The sequence below is a fragment of the Accipiter gentilis genome, chromosome 10 (assembly GCF_929443795.1).
Source record: "Accipiter gentilis chromosome 10, bAccGen1.1, whole genome shotgun sequence".
Taxonomy (NCBI): Eukaryota; Metazoa; Chordata; class Aves; order Accipitriformes; family Accipitridae; genus Astur; species Astur gentilis.
The window spans coordinates 26,079,499-26,101,739 of NC_064889.1; the positions used below are offsets into that span (position 1 = coordinate 26,079,499).

The 22,241-nt window shown below is 58.6% G+C and overlaps 2 protein-coding genes across 2 annotated transcripts in view; one reads left to right on the forward strand and one right to left on the reverse strand.

Moving 5' to 3' along the window:
- Positions 1 to 1,896: 1,896 nt before the first annotated feature.
- On the reverse strand, positions 1,897 to 10,962 carry AP3S2 (adaptor related protein complex 3 subunit sigma 2). The gene is made up of 6 exons (XM_049812598.1): positions 10,392 to 10,962; positions 9,979 to 10,070; positions 9,747 to 9,858; positions 7,165 to 7,236; positions 3,333 to 3,440; positions 1,897 to 2,736 (listed from the first exon to the last, which is right to left on the reverse strand). The coding sequence occupies exons 1-6, from the start codon at positions 10,458 to 10,460 to the stop codon at positions 2,608 to 2,610; spliced, it is 582 nt and encodes a 193-aa protein (XP_049668555.1). The 5' UTR covers positions 10,461 to 10,962; the 3' UTR covers positions 1,897 to 2,607.
- A 4,453-nt stretch (positions 10,963 to 15,415) lies between these two features.
- The window catches only part of ZNF710 (zinc finger protein 710), a 33,843-nt gene continuing 27,017 nt past the window's right edge, over positions 15,416 to 22,241 (forward strand). Inside the window, exon 1 of the mRNA XM_049812242.1 lies at positions 15,416 to 15,512. The gene's annotated coding sequence lies outside the window, so the exon portion shown is untranslated. The remainder of the gene's footprint in view (positions 15,513 to 22,241) is intronic.

Here is a 22,241-nt window from a genome sequence, read left to right on the forward strand (position 1 = left end):
CATCTCCAGACCACACAGGCAGCTTGGACAGGAGAGCACTGAGCCCCTGGCCAGCCCCTGCCCTCCACGTCCCTGCATATGCTGCGCCCCTCCAACTAGCCTCAGAGAGCAGGAAGGGTCTGGTGACCTGGCCATGGCCCTTTGGGGCACGCAGGGTCATTGCCAACGCTGCCTCACAGCCCTGCCCTGGGCAGGAATGGTCTCTGCCCACAGCAGGAGCCAGGTCTCGCCTTCAGTGCAGCATCCTCCCTCTGCTCTGCCAGGGCACTTAGGGCTCCTGTCCCTGGGCAGGACCATGGGCAGCCAGCACACCAGCCCTGAGGAGCCAGGGCTTGTAGGGCCACCTCTGCCCCAGCCAGGCTGGGGCTGCTCCTGCACAACCCTGTGATTGCTGGGGTCAGGGCTGCAGCCCTCATGGGTGGGGACATGGGGGTCCAGGAGTTTGGCCCAGCTCATCCTGGGGTGAACCACCCCATCGTCTCTGCCCTCTTCTGCACAGGAACGGGGAAAGGGAGCAGCTGGGATCAGCAGGACTCACCCAGCCCCAGCGCGGTCCTCGGCCTCCTGAGGCTCCGGCAGGATGTGGGAAGGGACAGCGAGGCCAGAGTCGTTACCAGAGGTGGCTGTGCACAAACACCTCCTCGCTGCAGAGGAAGCACGTATGGCCGGACACATCCTGCACCAGGAACTTCCATGCCATGGCACAGGACTGGACAGAGGCACAGCCCATCACAGCCAGGGCCGCCTGCCCCAGCCCGACCCCCCGAGGCACCTCCGTGTCCCAGGCCTGGCACAGAGTGGGATACGGGCATGACGCCAAGTTCCTTGCCACGGGGCAAGCTGGAGTTTTCCCTTCCGACTGCCCCAGTGCTGCTGGACCCTGTGTCCCAGCCCCAGAACACAGCCCAGAGCACGCCTCACCTGCTCCCTCCACCACACTGCTCCAGCAGCCAACAGGAGGAAGAGGAGGAGGAGGAAGAGACAGGGGGCTGTCAGAAAAGAGGAAGCAGCAGGTTGCCTGGCTCCTTGACCTCCATGAGCTGCTGGTGGTGGCTCGTGGCCAGCTGGGAAAGGGTTAAGCCACAGGGAGAGGAGACAGCAGAAAAATTCCTTCCAGGCAGAGTCATGGTTTCCCTGCCAGGGAAGATGGAGGCAGAGCCCCTGGGAGCTTAGCTCACCAATGGAGGGGAAGCAGAGGAAAGGGCCCCCAAACCAGCCCAGAGGGCAGATGGCCAGATGGTGCCCGTGGCATAGCCAGAGGCACAGGGCACCCAGCTTGAGAAGCCCCACAGCTCAGGAACCTCCCAGCCTGGCCCATCCCCACCTGGCCCATCCCCTGCAGCCATGCTCACTCCAACACCCAGGACCAGCCCCCACTCCCCCCAGGCCTCTGGGGGACACTAGCCCCAGCCCCACAGCCTTCACATGCCCTGTCAAGCCGAGCAGTACAGGGCTTTCAGCTGCCCTGAGAGCAGATCAGGGATGCTTTGCAGCAGAGAGACAAGGCAGGAAAGCTGGCAGGAGGGCAGCGGGCACTGGCAGGTTGCAGGCTGGTGACCCTGCCTCCAAAGGCCCAAAGCAGGGGACACTGCTGTCACAGCCCATGTGGGGCCATCGTGGTCCCCCCTGCATGCCCTGGAGAGCAGGGCAGGGTGCAGCTAGGGACCCTACCCCAGAGCCCATGCCCTCCCCCACGTTGGGTCCAGGGCCCCATTTCCCACTCTCATGCAACAGCCCAGACACCAGCCTCTGCCAGCCAAGAGTCCCCCAGGGCTGCAGCCGCCCCATAAGAGGCCCCCCATGGACCCCACAACACCCTCCTGGTGCTCCCCTTCCCGGTGCTGCCCCTGGGACAGGGCCAGCAGCACCCACAGCAGACACAAGTTCCCACGGTGATTTATTAGGACACAGGGACATGCTCCAGGAGGCCCCAGACTGGCCTGGCCCCGACCCAGCCACCAGCCCAGGCAGAGGCAGCTCCCTTCCCTCTCACTGCCAGCATCTCCTGGTCCAGCAGGTACCACCCATGCTGGCCCCAGCTCCAGAGCTCACAGCAGCTCCAGTGAGCAACCCCAACCAGGCTGGTACCAATCCCAGACTGGGGCGCCAGGTCCAGGCAAGCCGGACCAGGGTGGGTGCAGGGATGCTGGGCAGGGGACAGCCCAGCCCAGGGAGGATGGAGGAGATGACAACCTAGAGCTCCTGCGGGAGCTATCAGCTACAGGTAGATTTTTACAATTGGGAATTCCAAGAAATGCTGGGAGAGGCAGGACCTGGCTCTTCCCCCCACAGCAAGGAGAGAGGCTGCCCATCCACAGGGAGGGGAAGGAAGGCCACCCTTGTTGGGAGACCAGAGAGCAGAACTGAGCCCAGGTCCAAGGTGACAGACAGGCAGACAGCACCACCCCATTCTTGCTGAGCCCCATCACTGCTCCCCACCCTCCACCAGCCAGCCCAGGCCCCCCGGCAGCACACCGGGCTCACCATGTGCCATACGGGCAGAGACCCAGAAGGGGCAGGGGGAACCCACCATAGCCCAGCTCCTCTCCCCAAGCCAGCCCAGGCCACGGCCTGCGTGTGTGGGCAGCCCTCCCTGCCACAGGACGCTCACATGAACTGTGACAGGTTGGGCACTTTGATGTTGATGTCTCCGATGTTGATGTTGCGAGGGATCTCTGGCAGGTTGATGTTCTTCACAGCCGAGACCGCGCGGGAAGGAGCGGCTGAGAGGCCTCCCTGCCGATGGGAGAGACCAGTGACTGCCAGCCCCTTGCCCCCCGCAGCCCCTCTGTGAGGGGCTCCAGGCTGCTCCCGGCTCAGCCCTGCACTTTGCTGCAGGAGCATCCCTGAACCGCCCTGGCCCATGCTGTCCTGCCTCCCCCGAGCCCCAGGGCCCAGCCATGTCCCCCCATGCGTGGCTCGGCACAGGTGCAGCCAGGGAGCAGCCCTCACGCCCACCTCCCGCACTGCTGATGGACCCGGTCCTATATTGGGAGCAGCAGCACGGTGCTTCCCTGTGACGCGAGCACAGATGCACCTCCAATTCACAATGACAGTGCAAACAGGGGCAATAAACTTTTCACTACCTCAGGTTATCAACCTTAATGGCAACAGCCATTTCCATGCTCAGGCTGCTCCCTACACATCTAAACAGCACAGAGCACAGCTGGGAAGGGATGCCCCCAGTCCTCTCCCCAAGGACTCAGGCAGGCAGAGACCGGGGATACTGGGGATACCCCATATGCACCAGCTCCAGACCCCACAGGCTGTCCCCCCTTACAGTCTGGAGTACATCAGCCTCCCACGTGGGAGAGCCACAGCGTTGCACTCACCTCTGCCTTCTCCAGCTTGCTTTGGGCCTCCACCTGTGCCACAATCTCGTTCATGTTGGTCTCCAGCACCATGCCGCCTATCACCACCTCCTGCAAGATGTGGTGAACCTGCGAGGCCAGGGAAGGGAAGGCATGGGAAGGGATGGGAAAGGAAGGCTGCAAACCCAGCCCAGCTTACGGACCAGCCAGGAGCGGCAGCAGCCACTGCTGCAGAAGCATGTTGGAGACTGGCATTTCCCGGAGACACAAATCCAGCCCCATCCTCCCCTCAGCCCACACAGCCCCGGCAGCTGGCTGGCCAGAGAGCAAGAGGGCTGCCAGGGTCCTCAGCACATGGTCCCACAGCCCCGTTTAGTGCTGGTACCTCTGCTCTAGAGGATGCCTACCACAGGGACAGGAGCAAATGTTGCCCACTGGACCACCAGGCACAGGGCTGCCCCCAGAGAGGCCAGGTCTGACCCAGCTCGCTGGCACACCCTGGCTACACCACCTCTGACACCTCATCTGAAGCTTGATCCCTCCCTGGGCTGGGATGCAGGTCACAACCAGGGGCAACTCCCTGCCTAGAAAGCATGCTGGAGAAGAGCCCACAAGGCAGCAGAGACCCCAGAGCCTCCCGGAGCCACTGCACAGGACACTTCTTCCCATAAACAGTTTCTTCTACCCAGAAAGCCAGGCTAGAGCCCAACTTCTTTGCTTTCTCTTAGGAAAGACGGGACTGTGACACACACACAGAAAAAGCACAAAAATGCTATGAGAGTCTCCTCCCTTCCCCAGGGTCTGCCTGGATCCAAGGATGAAATGGAGCAGTCTCAAGGCAGTGAGCTGCTCCCTCCTGCCAGCCCCATCAGGGAGGACCGGTGATACCCCATAGGAGAAAGGGCCCATCCTGGTTTACAATCCAGGAAAACACAAACATCCCCCACCATGCCAGGTGGCTGGAACCCACCTTCAGCTCCACCACCCTGCACAGCCCAACCTTCCTTGCTAAGTCAGCAGGTCTCAACAACCACCCAGCACAGATAATGAATTTACGGCTCTCTGGTTACTTCCGTGAAATAGGCTATTAATGGAAGATGGTTAAGTTATTATATCGTTTTATGGCTTCATGAGGGCAGGTTGCACTTGTAAATGCTGTGTGGCAAATACGGCCAGGGCAATGCTGTGAAAAATAAAGCAAGCCGGAGAATCTGCTAGAAGGGCGAAACCCAGCTTTGCACAAACAGCAAGCCTGATGCTCACCATGGGTCCCGTCCTGCTCCAACAGTGCCAGGAGCAGCAAGGTGTGTGGTATCAGCACTGCACAGGGCGAGCCACGGGCGATACAGCACATTCCCGGGACACCCACAGCACTGGAACTGCTGTCCCGCAGCACAGTGTCAGCTCAGCCCAGACCCAGCAAACACTGCACTGGACAGCACTAGCAGTTCCCCAGAACAGAGCATCCTGGCTGCAGGAAATGTTGTTCCTTCAAGATCTGGCTTCACCCCAAGTTGGACCGAAACCAACAGGGCAGAAATCCCAAGCAAGCTTTGTTTTCCAAACTGAAACACAGCATTTCCTGAACAAACCATGTCCTCTCTGGGACCTTGCAGCTGCTGAGCAAAACTCACGTTTCTCCTCCAAGGTACGAAGAACAACCAGGGGCTGGGCAACAGCTGCCTCTGACCCTCCCAAAGGCTTTGTGGCTCCAGCCTCCCCTTGCAAAAGAGGAAGCCCTGCAGCTCTGAGGTTGCTGCTCCCAAAGCTGACAGCCTAAAAGCACTGGTGTCATTGGTGCCCAAGAACCACAGACTCAATGGCCCAGTCCAGCCGCCTGCTGCAAGAGCAGGGACCTGAAACCCGCAGCAGGTCCCATTTCACGGACCCTGTGCTGCATACAGAGTGTAACGTGTATCTTAAGGCAATAATAGAAAATCACAGGACCCAGACAAAGCTGCACCCAAATCCCAGCCAGAACCTGCTGGGTTGAGGTTGTTCACAGCCAAAGTCTCTGCTCGACAAATCGATGCTTTCCCATTGACATTGGCCTCATTTCTCCCATTCCAGTCGGGAACTCACAAACTCTGCAATCCATCTGCCAGAGCAGAGGGGTAGCACCATGCCCTGCACTGCTCTTGACAGACTGAAGTCCCAGAGGCAGGGTTCTGTGGGAGCACTGGGGCAGCATCACAGCTGGAGAAAGCCCTGCCCAGGCATCCGAGGGGCAAGACCTAGGGACCAGCAGAACAGACCTGCGTATTCCCAGCACCCCCAACACCGCCCATCTGCAACCAAGCGCTCGGAAGCACAGGCATTCAACATCAACACATCTGAGAAATAAATACACGCCAAATATAGGAAGAGAGACAAAAGGACCAACTGATAGTGGCCAAGGACTGAAGTCAAGGCTGGGGAGCAGCGGGAGCACAGGACAGGCAGTAAACAATCCTGAGTGGTAGGAGGGCCTTGGGGTGACCGAGCCCAGGGTCTCCCGGATCAGAAACCCTCCCAACTCCCATCTCCTTTGAACCCTTTGCCTGGCAGAAGAGTTCAGAGGAAGGGCAATCCGTGCTACTGCTGGCAAAACAGACAAGCAACAGGGTAATCTCTTCTGCCTGTGGGCTGCAGATTGAGTGTAAAGCTGTCAGGTCTTGGTCACACCACAAAATACATAACTGAGAGCACACCCTCCCCCAGATGAGGCCAGAGGTGATCTGGGTGGCTGCCATCACTTCTCCTGCAGGTACTCCTCCTTCCTTCTGACTTCCTCCTTCCTCTCCTTTTGCTTGCTTTGATAAGAACACTTTTGCTGACAAGACAATCAATGTTATAACATTTCTGAAAGCTTACAGCCAGGCAAATTATGAAATCAAAGTCTTACTTCATCAGTTCCTAGTACATTCAGCTGATCCAGATCACCTTCTAAGATTTCCTAACTCCATTTCTCTGCCAGAGTTCAGAAGCTGGAATAGCCAACAGAAAGGGAACATTTACAGCCTTACTGATTTTTTTCCACTCCTCTGTTCTTTGTTGGCATGTTTTGTCTTCAACAAAGCAAGAAAGCCCTTATCAACAGCAACACAAGTCCAGCACATGTCAGCTAAGTCCCTCCTTTCTCTAAGCATAGTCCCAGCTATCTTCAGCCCCATCTATGAGATCATCAAAGAGGACAGGCTTCCTCCCAGAAACTCTGTCCAGCTAAAAAGGAAGCATTAAAGGCTGTGTATTCCAAACACTCCCATTGTTCATTCCCTTTTTTTTCCTGCAGCTCTACTAAAATGTTAACAAGACCCCCAAGGGGCCCTACAGTACAGCAAGAAGAGGCAGAACACGCCTGCACAACACCAGAGCCTGCCCAGCTCCATCAACACCAGCCTGTACAGAAGACAAGAGCAAAGACTCAGCGCAGATCCCTGTCACTTGACCGCATGGTTACCCAGCGTCAGTGGCAATCACCAGGACAGCCCTCAACCCCCTCCCACCCATGGCTGTGCTGCAGCAGAGAGCACAGCCCTACAGCAGCAATGCAATGGGGCAAGTGCCAAGAGCAGAGCTTACCCATGGAGGACTCAGAACAGAGCCCAGCAACTCAGATCTCATCAGGAGGACACGATGTAAGCAGTTTATGAAGACCCCAGGCTGACAACTTCCCTACCCGGGATTTCAACCTCTCCCCAAAACTGACGCCTAATGTACCAACAGCCTCTCCTGAAAGGCTCCAGAGCTCAAGGCTGGGCCAGCTCCTGCCCATGGGAGCGCAGGCTCTAGGGAGGGCAGGGCTCTGGGGCAGCCAGGTGCTGGAGTGAACAACAGCACTGGCCCAGAGGAGCACACAGAGACTACAACCCACCTTGTCCATGTGGAAGATGAGGTCCAGCTCACAGACATTCTCAAAGCACTTGTCCAGTGTCTCCACAAACACCTAAGGTGGCAGGAAGGGAAGGTCAGTACAGAAGACCACTGCAAGATGCTTCCCACTCGCAGCCCTGACCAGAAACTTGTTGTGCCCCAGGGTATCCCCCTGAGCAGGGAACAAAACCCTCTCAACAACCCCATCTCCTTCTGATGGTAGGAAAGTGCCTGTTCCCAGGGCAAACACAGGGACACCCAGCCCAGGGGCTGCCTGGGAACCCCAGTACTGCAGCAGCAGCATGGGATCAGGGGACTGCCACATGGGCATCAGTGCTGGTCCTCGCTACACTGCAGAAACCAGATGAAGCTCAGACCTGCTCGAGGAGAGGGCTTGTCTTGGCAAGCTGGAACTAGAGCCTGGTCCTGGCTGGGCCAGCTGCAAAGGGAGGACATGGTGGGTCCAACCCAGGCAGCGTGGAGGGCTCCTCCTCCAGCCCCAGACAAGCTCCCTCACAGCACCGGTGTGTGCTGTGGTGCTGCGAGTGACAGCTCACTGCTGTCTTCAGGTGCTACTGGTGCTGCCCGCACACCCGGCACCCCCTCAAGGGGCCTGGCACAAGGTCAAGGGCATGGAAACATGGGACTCAGCTGTTCTGGGAGAAACACCCCAGGTGTCGATGTCCTGATCTGCTGCAGTGCTGGGACAATGGCTGGGGGCTGCATTCAGGGCAGGGCTGCAGCCCACCAGAACAGCCTGAAAGGGGCAGAGTTACGGGAAACGCATGATCACAGGGCGGGTGACCCGAGCAGGGCAGGCAGCTCCTGCCACCTCCTGCACCAACACTCTCACACCTACCATTAGCCAGATTTAGCAAAGGTCCCATTACAAGTCTATGCAGTGTTTGAAAACAATTTCTAAAATGTACTTTTAGTTTTGGGCCCCTCCCTACAAGAAAGACACTGAGGTGCTGGAGCGTGTCCAGAGAAAGGCAACAAAGTTGGTGAAGGCCCTGTAGGACAAGTCCTAGGAGGAGGGGGTGAGGGAACTGGGGTTGTTTAGCCTGGACAAAAGGAGGCTGAGGGGTGACCTTACCGCTCTCTACAACTACCTGAAAGGAGGTTGTTGCAAGGTGGGGGTTGGTCTCTTCTCCGAGTAACAAGCGAGGGGACAAGAGGAAATGGCCTCACATTGCACCAGGGAAGGTTTAGATTAGATATTAGGAACAATTTCTTCACCGAAAGGGTTATTAATCCTTGGAACTGGCTACCCAGGGAAGTAGTTGAGTCACCGGCCATGGAGGTATTTAAAAGATGTATAGACGTGGGCGCTTAGGGACATGGTTTAGTGGTGGACTTGGCAGTGTTAGGTTAACACTTTGTTTGCCAATGATACCAAACTGAGTGGGGAAGCGGACACTTTGGGAGAGCCATGCTGCAGGAAGACCCGAATTGGCTGGAAGAGTGGGCTAACAAGAACTTTATGACGTTCAACAAAGACAAATGTAAGGTCTTGCACCTGGGACAACATAATCCAGGAGTGCAGCACAGGCTGGGATCTACCCAGCTGGGACACAACTCTGGGGAAAGGGACCTGGGGATCCTTCCTGGTGGGCAACAAGCTCAGTATGAGTGAACAGTGTGCTGCTGCTGCAGCAAAGAAAGCCAACAGGATGCTGGGTTGCATCAACAAGCACATCACTAGCAGATATAAAGAAGTCATTATCCCCCTCTCCTCAGTGCTTGGCAGGCCACACTTCATATACTGTGTTCAGTTTTGGTCCCTGCAACGCAAAAAATGCATGGACAGGCTGGAGACGGTCCAGAGAAGGGCCACAAAGATGATCCAAGGCCTGGGAAGTCTTCTGTATGAGGAAAGGCTGAGAGAACTGAGTTTGTCCAGCCTTGAGAAAAGAAGGCTTAAGGGAGACCTTATCACCATGTTCCAGTATTTAAAGGGTGGCTACAAAGAAGATGGAAACTTTCTTTCTACAAGGAGTCACATGGAAAACACATGGGGCAATGGGTACAAGTTACTCCTGGGGAGATTCCGACTGGACACAAGAGGAAAATTCTTCACAGTGAGAACAATCAGCCATTGGAATAATCTCCTCAGGGAAGTGGTGGAATCCCCAACATTGGGGATTCGGCTGGACAGGGTGCAAGGCCATATTGTCTAGACCGTGCTTTTGCCAGAAAGGTTGGGCCAGATGATCCTTGAGATCACTTCCAACCTGGTACTCTATGATTCTATAATAACGGTTGGACTCGATGATCTTAAGGGTCTTTTCCAACCTAAATGATTCTACGATTCTTTTTAAAGAAATTCATTCAGATTGACTTCCCCCGCTGCTTCCAGGTGGAGGAGCTGTGTATCAGCTAACGCGCTCGCAGCTCCCCCTCCGCATCACAGCCTCCTGAACGGCTTCTCAGTCGCTTCCAGAAGGGCCAGCACAGAGGTGCCACAGACATGCAGTGCACCTGAAAGGTGTTGGGGCCAGGCCGCCCAGCAAGGACTGTGCTGTGGGGGGAGGTACCTGCCAGCCACTCTTGGGCAGTGAACCTCACTGCAGAGAGACCAACCTGGATGAGGTCCAGGATGCCCAGCTCACTCTCCGAGGAGTCCACACAGAAGACGAAGTACAGCGTGGCGTAGTGGCGGTAGATCAGCTTGTAGTCCGAGCCACCAAACAGGCTGCAGAGACACAAACAGAGGTGAAGAGTTTCAGGAGGGGGGGGATGCAGCCCAGACGCTCTCCTAGCCGAAGGGACAGTCCTGCAGGGCCCCCCCCTTGCCAGAGGGGCGGAGGGTTACCTGCCGCACTCCAGGAAGTTGCAGATGTGGTCATCCCGCTTCAGCACCAGGTGGAAAGTCTCTCGGATAATCTGCTGCTGGACCTCCTCCGCCTGCAAGAAGGCGAGGGCAAACACCCATGGGTGCACGGCCTGCAGGACCCACATGCCCTGCTCTCCCCCCGCTACCCCGAGGGACACCGTAAGCCGGCAGCTCCAGGTGACAGGCAGGTGCCAGCTCCCTGCCAGCCCTGGCACCACAGGAGCAGCCGCAGGGGCAGCCACGGGGGACCCGGCCACGGGGCATCCCGAGGGACTAGGCCTGGGCGCTGGGCTGAGGCAGGCAGGGCTCCCCAACCCCACCACGATCACCCCTGCAAGCCGGGGCCTCCCCAGAGCCCCGGCAGAGCCCCACCGATGCCCCCGGCCCCGCACCAGGTGCTGGTAGAAGCGGACGAGCCGCGGCTTGCCGTGGTTGTTGAACACCAGGATGGCGTTGATCATCCCGGCGGCTGGACGGGACGAGACGGGAGCAGAACCGGGACGGCAGCGGTCGCAGCCTCCCCGCAGGAAGCCCCTCGCCCGCCCCGGAAACGCGGCGGCGGGGCGGCGCTCCGGGACGGCTCCCGGCAGGCCGAACCCGGGCGGCCCCGCGAGGACCCCGCGGTCCCGGAGCAGCCGGGGCTCGGCCTCGGCCCAACGCGCAGTGCCGGGGCTCGGGGACCGGGGGACGCTCGGAGCCGCTCCTCCCGCGGCGCCCGGGCGGGGACGCAGCCGCTCTCCCACTGCCAAGGCCGGGGGCTCCCGGGGGCCGTGCTGCTGGACCGGGGCCTGCCCCGGCCCTCTCCGGGACAGCGACAGCCACCGGGGCAGACCGGGGAGGGGGCAACCGTTCCTCGCGGCCCCCGCCGGGGCAGGGCGCAGGCAGGTCTAGAACCGGGCCGCCGCCGCCGCCCGCACCGGGAAGACGCTGCCCAGGCCCGCCGCCGGCCGCGCCGCCAGGGGGCGCACCAGCCCCAGAGCGACGGGAGCCGCGTGGTGCCACGCCGCGGCGGAGAGAGCGGGAGGCGTGGCCGCTCGCCGGGGCGGAGTTGGCGACAGACCACGCCCTCTCTTAAAGCGCTCGCTCCCTTGCCTGCCGGGGTGGTCGTGAGCGGGGTCAGAGGTCACCGGCGGGGCCTGGCGGTGGGGCTGCAGTGCGGGCGGCCGGAGCAGACCCCGGCCTGTCCTGGGCGGGGCTGCTGCCCCCCGGCACCCAGCGGGGCCGGCCCTGCGGCTCTCCCCGCCTCTCCCTGGGGCTCAGCCCTTCTGTCCGCTGCCTCACCAGCCCCTGTCCTGTCCCCAGCAGGAGCTGCCGGGAGGGGAGAAGCCCCCCCAGGCCCACTGCGTGGGGACAGCCAGGCTGGGCCACCAAGGGCTTTACAGGAGGACTCTCAGCTGCCCGCCATTTTCTGCGCTCACTGCGGCCCGACGGCTCCCCCAGGCCCAGGCCAGCCCCGCCGGCCGTGGTGCCCAGGGTGGCCTGCTCACGGCCTGGGGGGCTGCTTGCGGCCGCGGCTGCTCCTTGTGGGCTCTCCTCCCTGCCACCTCCGGTGAAACTCCCGCTGCAGCGTCGCCGTTCAGCTGGGCCGAGCCATCAGGGTGGCTCCGGGGGATGAGCATTATTTATGGGGCCGCCAGCCTTGGGCTGTGGTCGGAGCACAGTATAGGGGAGTTCCATCCAGGTGATCAGCCACAGCGGTGGAGGGGGTGACACCCAGAGAGCCTATGACCCCCCAGGACCTCTACCGCTGCACGGGCACCACCCACAGACAAACAATTGTTAGAGCTCTGAAAAACTCAATCTGCTGAAGAGTTATTTTGAAGAGGAAAGGGAGACAGAATCACACGTGACAATTGCAGTTGCACCAGGGTTTTTTTAAGGACCAGGAAATCAAAAAGCAAACAGCAAAGGGTGTATGATCCCAGATTAATGTAAAGAAATTGCGAAAGCAAGTAAGGTACAATCTAAAGACCACGGCGTGACTGAGTTACGAGTAGCAAGGGACATCAAGGGCAACAAGAAAAGGATTTGGTGTGCTGTTTAGAAGTACTGGAAGGAAGGGGGAGACAGGAGAAAATAAAGACCCATAACTTAATGGGGAAAGGGAGGAAACAATCAAGGATACAGAGAAACCTGCATTGCTGCAGCCTTCGTATGAAAAGGTTGTTTGTGAGCAGGGATTTAACAACATTAACAAAGGGAGAAGGAGAGCAGGACAACAGGGAGGAGAGCCAGGGGAAAGGACATTGGGGGGCACCAGGTTTGGAGGAGGGTGACCGCAGCACCCGTTTTTGGAAGACAGAGGTGAATTGTCCCCAGGGCCATGCTGCTGTCCTGCCCTGGCATCCACTCCCACGGTGATGCCAAACACGGCACCAGCCCATCACCACTCATGCCCCAGGGGATGGTATGGCAATAAGAAACGGTCTGTGAGGATGACACCAGCACAGCAGGACCCCTTCCTCTGACGGGGGAGCAGTATATGCCACGTGCCTTGATCCCACCAAGGCTCTCAACTAACGAACCGTGCCCCACACGGGAACACCAGGTGACGGCTCAGCTGCACCCCAGAAGTGGTGGGCGACAGGACACGCCGATGGAGACTGGCCGTGCCGGAGGAGGGCAATTCCACCGGGGCTGGCCTGGTCCAGCCTGTGTTTCCCTGAGGACCTGGAGCAGAGTATGGGGTGACTGAAACCGCAGGCAGCATCAAGCTGGGAGCTGGGAGGGGCCCGAAGTGCTGGGCAGGACGAGCTCCAGGCTCAAAATCATCTTGACAAGTTAAAGATGTCATCCAAAACCAACAAGCTGAGATTCAATAGAGAGAAGTGCGAGGAGGTGCTCTGCGGGAGGACTGGGACATGCGCAGGGATGAGCAGCCGCCACGGAGCAGGGCTGCAGAGTGTCATGGTCTCCACCTCCAGGAGCGACTGCAGCGGCTGCTGCAGGAGGCAAGTGCCACCTCGCACCCCCGGGGTGGCAGTTGCTGGTCTGCTGAGCACGGGGGGAGCCCTGGCTGCAGCCGGTGCCCAGTTTGGGACCCTGCGCTTCACCAGGGACAGGGGCAATTGGAGGGGATCCAGGAGGGAGCGAGAAGAATGAGAAGAAGTCCAAGAACTTGGCCTATAAGGAAAGGAGAGGGGAAGAACTTCTGGAGTCCACAAAAGCTGGCCGAGAGGAAACATGGCAACGGACTGCTGCTGCGTGTGGGATGCTGTATGTCGAGAAATCAGGAAATCAGCTTAGATGGCAGCAAGGAAATCTCCTATTTTCAGCTGTTCTGGTCACAGATCGCACCCTTCTGGTGGCAGAACCTCTCTCGCTGGGGGCTGAAGACTGCATTAGATGAAGGGGACCTCTGGGGGTTCCCTGCCCCTGGCGCTGCTCCAGCAGTGTCACCCAGAGCCAGTGGCCCCAGGCCACGGCCGGGCTGTGGGTGCCTCCAGGGATGGAGACCCCCCCACTGCCCCAGGCTGGCACCATCCACAAGCAGGGTGCGGCCACGTTGCCCAGTGGGGACATCCCACCCACTGTCCTCCAGGAAGGGCGGGAGGCACCGGCCTCCACTGAGGGACACGGATTGGCTGAGCTTCACTTCTACCACCCCTGATTGGCTGAGACCTCTGCAGGCGCCTGGTGTTCCTCAACTGCAAGAGGCTGTGGGTGCTCCTGGCCCAGCATGCTGATTGGCTGAGGCAGCTGCAGCCTCGTGTCTCCACATCCTGATTGGCTGAGGCATCATGTCTCCCCATCTGGATTGGCTGAGGCAGCTGCGGGCTCCCCAACAGGCGGGTGGGCTGGGGGGCGGCTCCCCACCTCTGAGCCCAGTCCTGCTGCATGCGCTCAGGCTGCCCCACACGCTCCACATCCCGCCAGTGTGCTGGGCGTGTGCTGGGCATGCTCTGGGCGCACACGACGGCCGGGGCGTCCATGGGAATTTAGAAGAGCGAATCTCCTTTGGCCTCGTTCACGATCCTTTAAGATTTGCAAATATTTGCACCAGCAAAGTCGGTCCTTAGCGAAGCTCGCAGGGTGAGGCAGGATTGCAAACACGAGGAGAGAAATGTTGGTTTAGGTGAATGCTCACCACTGCCAGGTCAGATCTCTGGAAGTGCTCTGACCTGGGCCGGCCAGACAGCAGCAGCAGTAACATGACAGGGGTTGCTTGGCCAGCCCTCCAACATGCGTGGTGGATGTAGGAAGCCATAAGCACAGGCACTAAGAGCTTAAATGGATCAGTGAGATCAATTTTCACCCCAGAATACAAAAAAACACTGGAAACGAGATGTGCGTCTGCCAGACAAAGGACTGCGTTTTTAGACAAACTCTTTGCTGTGATTAGTCTGTCCAGCTCCACCTGCTTCCATGGAGATGAGAGTCTCCATCTCCTGATGCACCAGCCAAATCCCAGCTGCCTTCATGTACACCTTCTTCCATGAGGAGGAGACCCTCATCCTCCTCATGATGGGAGCCAGAGCTCCTGTCCCCCGTCCACAGCTGTAAGCCACTTTGCAGTTGCCAACCCTTCCCCTTACCATGCCACGTTATGACCCCTGTCCCTCCCTTCGGAGACCTGCCACCTTCTGCCACCACGGCCCCATCCTGCCTCCCCACCGCAGTAGACCTTGGCCTCTCCCTCCACCGCCGCCTGTGGCCTCCCTGTGGGGAGTAAAGAGCATCCCCCCACCACAAGACCCTCAGATTTCTGGAACATCCCTAATTCCGCTCATCCCTTTCTATTTTGGGGAGAGGGGAGTCTTGCCATCGGCTGGTATAATGTAACCCCTGCAAGGTTTCTGGGGCACAGCTCATCCTTCCCATACACCTACCGTCACCATGAAGGAGAGCAATGCCTGGCAGCCGACTGGGAAAGAGGCGTCCCATCACCCATTCCTATGAACACGACTCTTCCAGGCAGCACGTAACCCCCCTGAGCATCCCTCTATGGGGTGATAAGCCCCCAAAATCAAGGGATATTCATCCCCAGGATAAAATAACCCCTGGGGTCGGGGGTCCTGGGTGGCCACTGCAGAGGAGGAGATGCTGTGCGGAGACGGTGCGGGCGCGGGGTCGGGCTGGCCGCGACCGGCGGTGGTCGCGGCCAGCCCGACCCCGCGCCCGCACCGTCCTCGCACGGCGCGGGGGGGGGGGTCCCCATCGGACTCCCCCATCCCCATTACCATCAGACGAGCCGCGCCCCGCAGCTTTGTTTCCCGCAACCGGTACCGAGGGCGGACCCGGCTCCGGGGGATGAGCGGGCTGGGGAGAACGGGGAGGGGGGGGGGGATCGCGGTGCTCGGGAAACTTGGGGGGGGGACGACGACGCGGGGGCACGGCGGGGAGATAAAGGGCGGCCGCCGGCGGCCGAGTTAGGAGGAGCTGTTTTGCATCCCTTCACGTCAGCCCTGCCTCATTCCCTCCTTCTTCCTTCCTGCGCACCCAGCGCCGGGCCCGGAGCCGCCGCCGCCGCCGCCGCCGCCCCGCGTCCTGCGGAGCCGCCGTGGGAGCCCACGGTGAGTCCCCGCCGCCGGGCGCTTCCCACCCCCCACCTCCACCGCCCCCCCCTCCACCGTGGGGAGACCGTCGGTCCGCAGCCGGGGCCACCGAGATGTCGCCGCCTTCTCTTTCACTTCCACCTTCCCCCCGCGACGGAGACGGGAGCGATGGCGGCGGGAGGGACGGGGACGGGGACGCGGGGGGGGGGGTACGGACCGGCGGCGGCGATGCCCGCTCCGCACGTGGGTCCGCCGCCCCCCACCCCCCCTCCCGCTCCCCGCCGCCAAGTTTCCCCATCGCCGCTCGCAAACTTTCTCCGCGGTCGCGGGGCCGATAAAGTTGCGGGGGGGAGGGGGGGCGGCCCGACCCGGCCCGGCTCGGCTCGGCTCGGCTCCCGGCCGGCCGGTCGTTACCTGTTGAGGGAGGGAGCGCGGCAGCCCGGTGGAAGCATCACCCCCGGGCCGGGCTCCGCCGCACCGGGGAGGGGGGCGGCGGGGGCTCCGGGGAACGGCTTGGGGGGGGGGGGGGGGAGATGTCCGGAGGGGGAGAGGGGGGGTTGGGTGTCGGGGCGGTCGCCGAGCAGCACCCCGGGGTGCCCCGACCCGGCGCATCCTCGTCCCGCGGCGAGGGGCAGCCGCTGCCCGCCCCCCTCCTCCGGGCGGCCGCGGGGGGCGGCGAGGGACGCCCGGGCCGGCGGCTGGGGACCGGGACCGGGACCGGGACGGGGGCGGGGGCGAAAACCGCGCCCGAAGTTTGGGGAGAGTTTCCAGGCGCTGGGGACCGGCCCGGCGGCGGCTGTCCCGGGTGTGCTCCCCGTATTTACAGCAACAGAGGGGAAAGTGCCACGGGCGGGGGGGGGGGGGGGCTGAAATGAAATGGGTGGGTGACTCTGCAAGGCCCAGACTGCCCCGTCCCGCATCAGGCAGGCCCCGCTTGCGCTTTCCGTCACGGAGGCACCCCCAGATTTGCCGGTGTCGGGACCCGCGATGGCTCCGTGGGAGGGTCCCGGGCTGGGGGCATCGCTGCTGCCGGGCCAGGGGCTGCTTTGTCTTCTGCTTCCCTGCTAGGGACAGTGGCTGGTCCGGGACTCCCTGTCTCTGCAGCTCTTTGATAGCTCCCTGTTGATCAACAGGATGCGGTGGTTAAATTAGTTATAATTAATTAATTAGTCAATCATTAGTAGTTTCTTTGTAAGCAGCCTGTGTGGGCAGAGGAGGGGGAGTGATGGGAGTGGAAGGCGACATCCCCGGAGCCTGACCTCCCACCAGCTCCGGACCCAGCAGCGCCATGAACTCGGCCAGGCTCCCACGCTTCTGCTGGGAGACACCCGCTCCGCACCACGCTCCCGGCCTCAGCTTGGTGGCTTCTCATGTCACTGATTTCAACCAGCCTCACGAAGCCATATATTCAGCGGTTCCAGCAAATACGGTTTGGGTCTGATTGTGCAGGTAGTCCGGGCTGGCTGCAAAATTTTCGCAAATGCGTCTTAGGTTGGAGGGAGACCCCAGGTCCACGGCTTTCCCAGGGAGACTCCTGAGAAGTCGCAACAGGGACACTCCTCTCAGTGTCCCCTTTGGAGCCCCAGGGGGTAACCGACTCCTGACAGTCAGTTAGGGAGCAGCAGCTGCGGTGGCAAACACCATTTCAGCAGCAAACGGCAGTGCTGTGACCAGTCCCCACTGCTCCCACCCCTGGGTGACAGCTTCCCCACCCACAGGAGCCAGGCAAATCCTCCTCAGCGAGAGCCAGCACAGGCAGAGCCCAGATAACAAATCTGCTGGGCCGGGCTCCTCTTCTGTGAGCAGGTTTCCATTAATGCCTTCTTTGAATAGTGATCCCATTATATCCCTATAAAATGGTAAATTAGATCACAGTAACTTGACTCTGCTACACGCCAAGAAGCATTCCCAACCTAAACTTGGGAGGTGACTCGGAGGATCAGACGTGGATACCTGCTGCGGAGGGAATGGGAGCATCTTCCACAGTGCCCAAGTAGCGTGTCTTCTCTTGTTCCTTTTGACATTGGCAGGGTTTGGATTAATCTCTGAGAAAGGCGGTTTAGTTGGTTTTATTGGACCACAATGCAAAGAAGGTTTTTCATTTTTAAGTTAGTTTAGGAGACACAGTGTAGAGAGGGATGAGCACAAACATCACCCTGCTCTACTGTACCACTGGAAATGTTAAGGAATAGGCAAAATGGTGGTTTTGTACTGCAAAGAACGTGCCAGCATAAAATCTTGTGAGTGAGAGTGTTGCCTATACTCTTTAGATTTATTTTACATTTATTCTTTGTTGAGAAGTAGGCTCCAATTCAGCACCTGCTTGAGCATGGTCTCCTTACTATCAGCTGAGCAGGTCATGTCCTTGGTGTTCTGCCAGGCCAGGGCCAGACCAGAGGCAAGAGGAGAGCTGAGTGCTGTCCCCGACAGGCTGGGAGTGTGGGGTTTCCTGCCAGTTTTATTGCCATTGCTTCCCCTTCCCTCTGCTGCCCGCCATGGGGTTGGGTTTCCCTCAACCCGTTGCATCTCCTCCTGTGAGACGGCAAGTGGGTTCACCAGCAGTGAGGGCAGCACATGAAATGTCCCAGATACCTGCTCAGGGCGTGCTTTCCATGGAGGCAGCACAGGTTTGACCGGCAGAACGTTGCTGGATGGCCGAGATGTGCCGGGAGTGCTGCTGTCCCGTCCTCTGTGCCTGCCGGTGGCCGGGAGCTCTTGGGATGAGTCATGGTCCCTGCTGAGGTCCCTGAGCCCTTCCCACAGGGCTTGACCTTGGGCAGAGAGGACTGTGATCCAGTGATGAGTGTTTTCCCTTTGTCCCGCTGTCCCACATTTTCTTCCTCCAGCCCTGTGCACCTCCAGCTCTTTTCCTCCTCATTTTCCTCCTCCAGCTCTTGTCCTCCTCGGTCCTTCTCGCAAACGGCAGCAAGTCGTGGTGGCATTTGTGTCGGGAGAGGGACCCACGTCAGCCCGCCTGCGTCCAGGCACAGCTTTCCCTAAAAAACCAATTTCTGTCAAAAGCATGGGGCAGTGGAGTGAAATGCATGAAGTTGATCAGGAAGGGTGCTCTTGCTGGAGTGAGCTGTGGAGGGGTTTCTGTATTTAAAAAAATAGGAGGCTGCCACTCTTCTTTGCCCTGGTTTCGATGGAGGAGTGGGCTTCTCCCGCTGAGAGAATGAGCACGTAATGCAGTTTCTTTACCAAACTTTAAATTAAGGGGGGGAAACATGATTTTAAATTTTCCTGGTCTTTACTCTCAACTGTCTGTCCACCATTTGAATGACAGTAAAGTATTTCTAATGAAAATAAATAGAAACAACACATAAGCATCCTGTGTAAAAATGTCTCTGTAAAGCATGTAGCTTCCACCATGCCCTTGTGCTATCGCCCTCCTCCCGCTTCTCTGAACATTTGCACAATGTTCGCTGCAGAGTACCATAGGGTTTTTAGTAAAGGAGAAGTAACTGGGGGAGGGGAGGTTCTTTTTTTTTCAGATGCCAGGTCTCCTGGATCGCTGTGAACATTCTCAAGTAGGAAGAAAAGCCTCATCTCCCACCCTTCCTTCCTTCCTTCCTTCCTTCCTTCCTTCCTTCCATCTCGGGCCACCTCTGATTTCACAGCAGAGAAAATGAGGGAGACAGGCAGTGTCCGGATTGCTTTTTTGTGTAGGGCAAGGAAAAAACTTGTAGAAACTTCATGTGAAACTTCGAAAGGCTTGCTCCTGAAATAAAAAAGAGATAATTGGGTGATGTGGGAGCACCAGAGGCCGTGCAGGGGCAGGATGCTAAATTAGAACAAGGTACATCCTGCAGCCCTGGGGTCTGTCCAGGAGTCTGCAGGGGCATCCAAGTTGTGGATTTTAAAATGGATTTTAAACAAACAAGACACGTTATTTTTAGTGTGAAACAGGCAATGCCCTCCTGAAGGCTGGGGGGCCGAAAATGTTACACTGGGTTCATGCAAGTCTGTGGGAATGAGATGTGGGATTGGGAGCCTGGGGCTCTCACGCTCACGGGTTGTGAGTTGGAGGGACCGGTGTACATTCATATGCGCTCCCAGGTCACCAGGGAGTCCCGAGCTGGCAAGATCCAGCCGGCACAGAGCACGGTCTCCCTCAATGCACAGGATCTGTGTGATTTGTTGGTGCAGTAGTGGATGAAGGAGGATTGGGGCATCATTTGCTCAGGCTGCCAAGGTTTCAGGGAGGTCCCAGAGCAGTGACCAGCAGGGAGCCAGTTGGCAAAGAGCAGCCAGCTGCCTGCGCGGCACAGGGCGGTGAGGAGCAGAAGCACCGGGGATTTGCACCGGGCCTTGCACGGCTCAGCAATGCACAACTCACATGGGAAGGGATGAGTGGGAAATTAGTGAAATGCTGTTTTACCCCCAAAAGTGATACTTGCTTGCCAGGAATGGCTCAGAGGAGGGAAAGGGCAGCGCGGTGCAGAGCGCAGTGACGGTGACATTTTGTGGGGTAGCTGAGCAGTAACCTACAAAGGAGGAGAATTTATAACTGTTCTTCACCTTAGAAGGTTAAAAATTAACTGAATCAACCAAGAATTGGACCTGAGCATTGCTGCCAGGAGCTCAATTGAAGAGCTTTGGGATGCAGCTACAGCTGGAAGTGCTGATGGGTGGGATGCTGCTCCCTAAATAAAGCAGGAGGGATGATGCCACTGGAAATGCCACAAAGTTTTCAGGCAGAGGGTGGTGCAGAGGTGGTCACAGCGTGAGTGACGGGGAGCGGTCTGACAAATCCACCCCAGAGGCTGCAGCAGTTCAGGGGTCACAGTAATGAAAATCTGTCTGATGGACTGGGAGTGTAATACATGAGATATGAAAAAGGCTGGTGAGGACAGACATGCAAGCAGACAAATTTTGGTGGAGAACTTTTAATAATGGGGATCTTTACAGCTTTGGGAGAGCAGCAGTTGAAGCAGGTGGGTAGATGGTGGAGGGGGAGCAATGACCAGAGCGGGTTTGGTCTGCGCTGCCTGAACAGGAGCCCTGCCTAAGGTTGGAGCTGCTGAAGAGGAGCTGTGGGTGCTGGCATGAGGCTGGGATTTTGGCACTCGGAGGTGGCCCCAGTGGGTTGAGGACCCCCCAGCCAAGGCTAGATGGGGCAGGCAGAGGGGTGGGGAGGGCTGGGGGTGCCTGCCCAGGGCTGCAGGGGGAAGGTGGGCGCAGCACCCAAACCCACCCTCAGAGCAGGTGGCTGGAAGGGACCAGGAATGGGTTATTGATGCCAAACACGCCACAGCTCTGGCCCGAAAATGGCCTAAAAATGGCACTGCTCAACAGTTCCCAGTGCTGCATGTATGTGTGCGCGTGCGTGTTTGCACCTCAGAAGTGCCCACAGGCTGGGGGTCTCGGTGGTGCAGGTGCTGCCGTGGTGCCTGGTGGATCCATACCCGGCCGGGCACTGGGGTTGGAGACTTCGGTACTGCAGCAAAAAGCAATGTCCAGTGCAAGTGTGTTTTAAATGGATGCTGTGACGCAGAGTGATTGGAATGAATTAGTTTAGGTAAAGTCAAAACTCTATTCTTTATCTGTTTCCCCTTGCTCTTCAGCACATCATTCTGTGGGCCCCTGTGCCCTGACAAACAGCACACTCCCCTCTTGCATGCAAAACCATGAGTATCTCCAGCACAGCCTGCAAATGACAGACACAAAGAGGTTTTGACTAAGAAAGAAATATCAGTCAGTCCTTTAAAGGCTTTATCTCAGCACGTCAGTTTGGGGAAGAATGTGTTTTAACTAGGAAGCAGCACGTGGATGTGTTCATTGTTTTACTTCCATGTCTTGTGTACGTGAAACCGTATTTCTGCTTCAGCATTGTATGCCCAGATGCACTTTGCTGGGCAGCATGGGAGTCACTGTAGTTCAAAAGGGGAATTTTGTGGGGATTGCAGGCTGAGGCCACAAACAGTGCAGAAATGATATCTTTGGGGCTTGCTGCTCACTGTCCATCTGAAGCCTTTAACATCCTTCCCACCACCGCTCCGCAGCAGGCACCATGGCAGGGCTGGGTTTGTTCCCTGGGTAGGGCCAGGACTGGCCGACAGCACCGCCAGGCTGGGGGGAGAGCTGGGCTTTGCCCCCCACAGGCAGAAGCCAGACCAGGCTGGAGCCCATGTCCTGCCTGTGGTCATGGGTGACCTGGCGAGGGAGAGGAGGGGGAGGAAGGACGGGCAGAGCTGCAGGAGGAAGAGTGCTCACTGGCTGCCTCTAAATTTATCTTTCCTGTTTCTCGGTAGCAGTGTTGTCTCATGTCCATGCTCCATGGTGCCGGGTCACTTCTCCCGTCCCTCCTCTTTTTCCTGACATCTCATCACTCGTCTGTGTTATCCTGGGTTTAATGAGCTCTCTGTCCTTTCCCTGCTTTTTCTTTCAAATTTTTAATTCTTTAAGTGCTCCCTAGTTGGTGTTTTTCCCTTCCTTCACCCTCAGCCTGTTCTCACACCCCTGTGCTGAGGCTGCTGTCTCAGGGCCCTTTCGGCGGGGGCCGGGGGGGCAGCCCCTGCCTCCTCCTGCTGCGGCCAGGCAGGGTTCCGGAGCAGCCCCTGGCCAGGGGGGTGTTAAACTCCGGGTCGAGGGGTGTCTCAGTGCCTCTGGGCTCAGCACTGCCAGGACTGGAAATAAGGGCACGAGCTGGAGGACAGTGTTGGGATGTTTTCCCTTGGGGAGGCCTTTGTTTGACGTTTAATACGCCACTCTCTCCTGGAGAGGAGGCAATCAGTGTAGCCCACC

Excerpts from the sequence above, each read along its gene's own strand:
- AP3S2 (XM_049812598.1), bottom strand. The coding sequence starts at position 10,460 with ATGATCAACGCCATCCTGGTGTTCAACAACCACGGCAAGCCGCGGCTC. Across the intron at positions 3,441-7,164 it reads TCATCTTCCACATGGACAAG|GTTCACCACATCTTGCAGGA; the intron begins GTGGGTTGTAGT and ends CTGGCCTCGCAG. Across the intron at positions 2,737-3,332 it reads GCAAGCTGGAGAAGGCAGAG|GGAGGCCTCTCAGCCGCTCC; the intron begins GTGAGTGCAACG and ends TCCCATCGGCAG.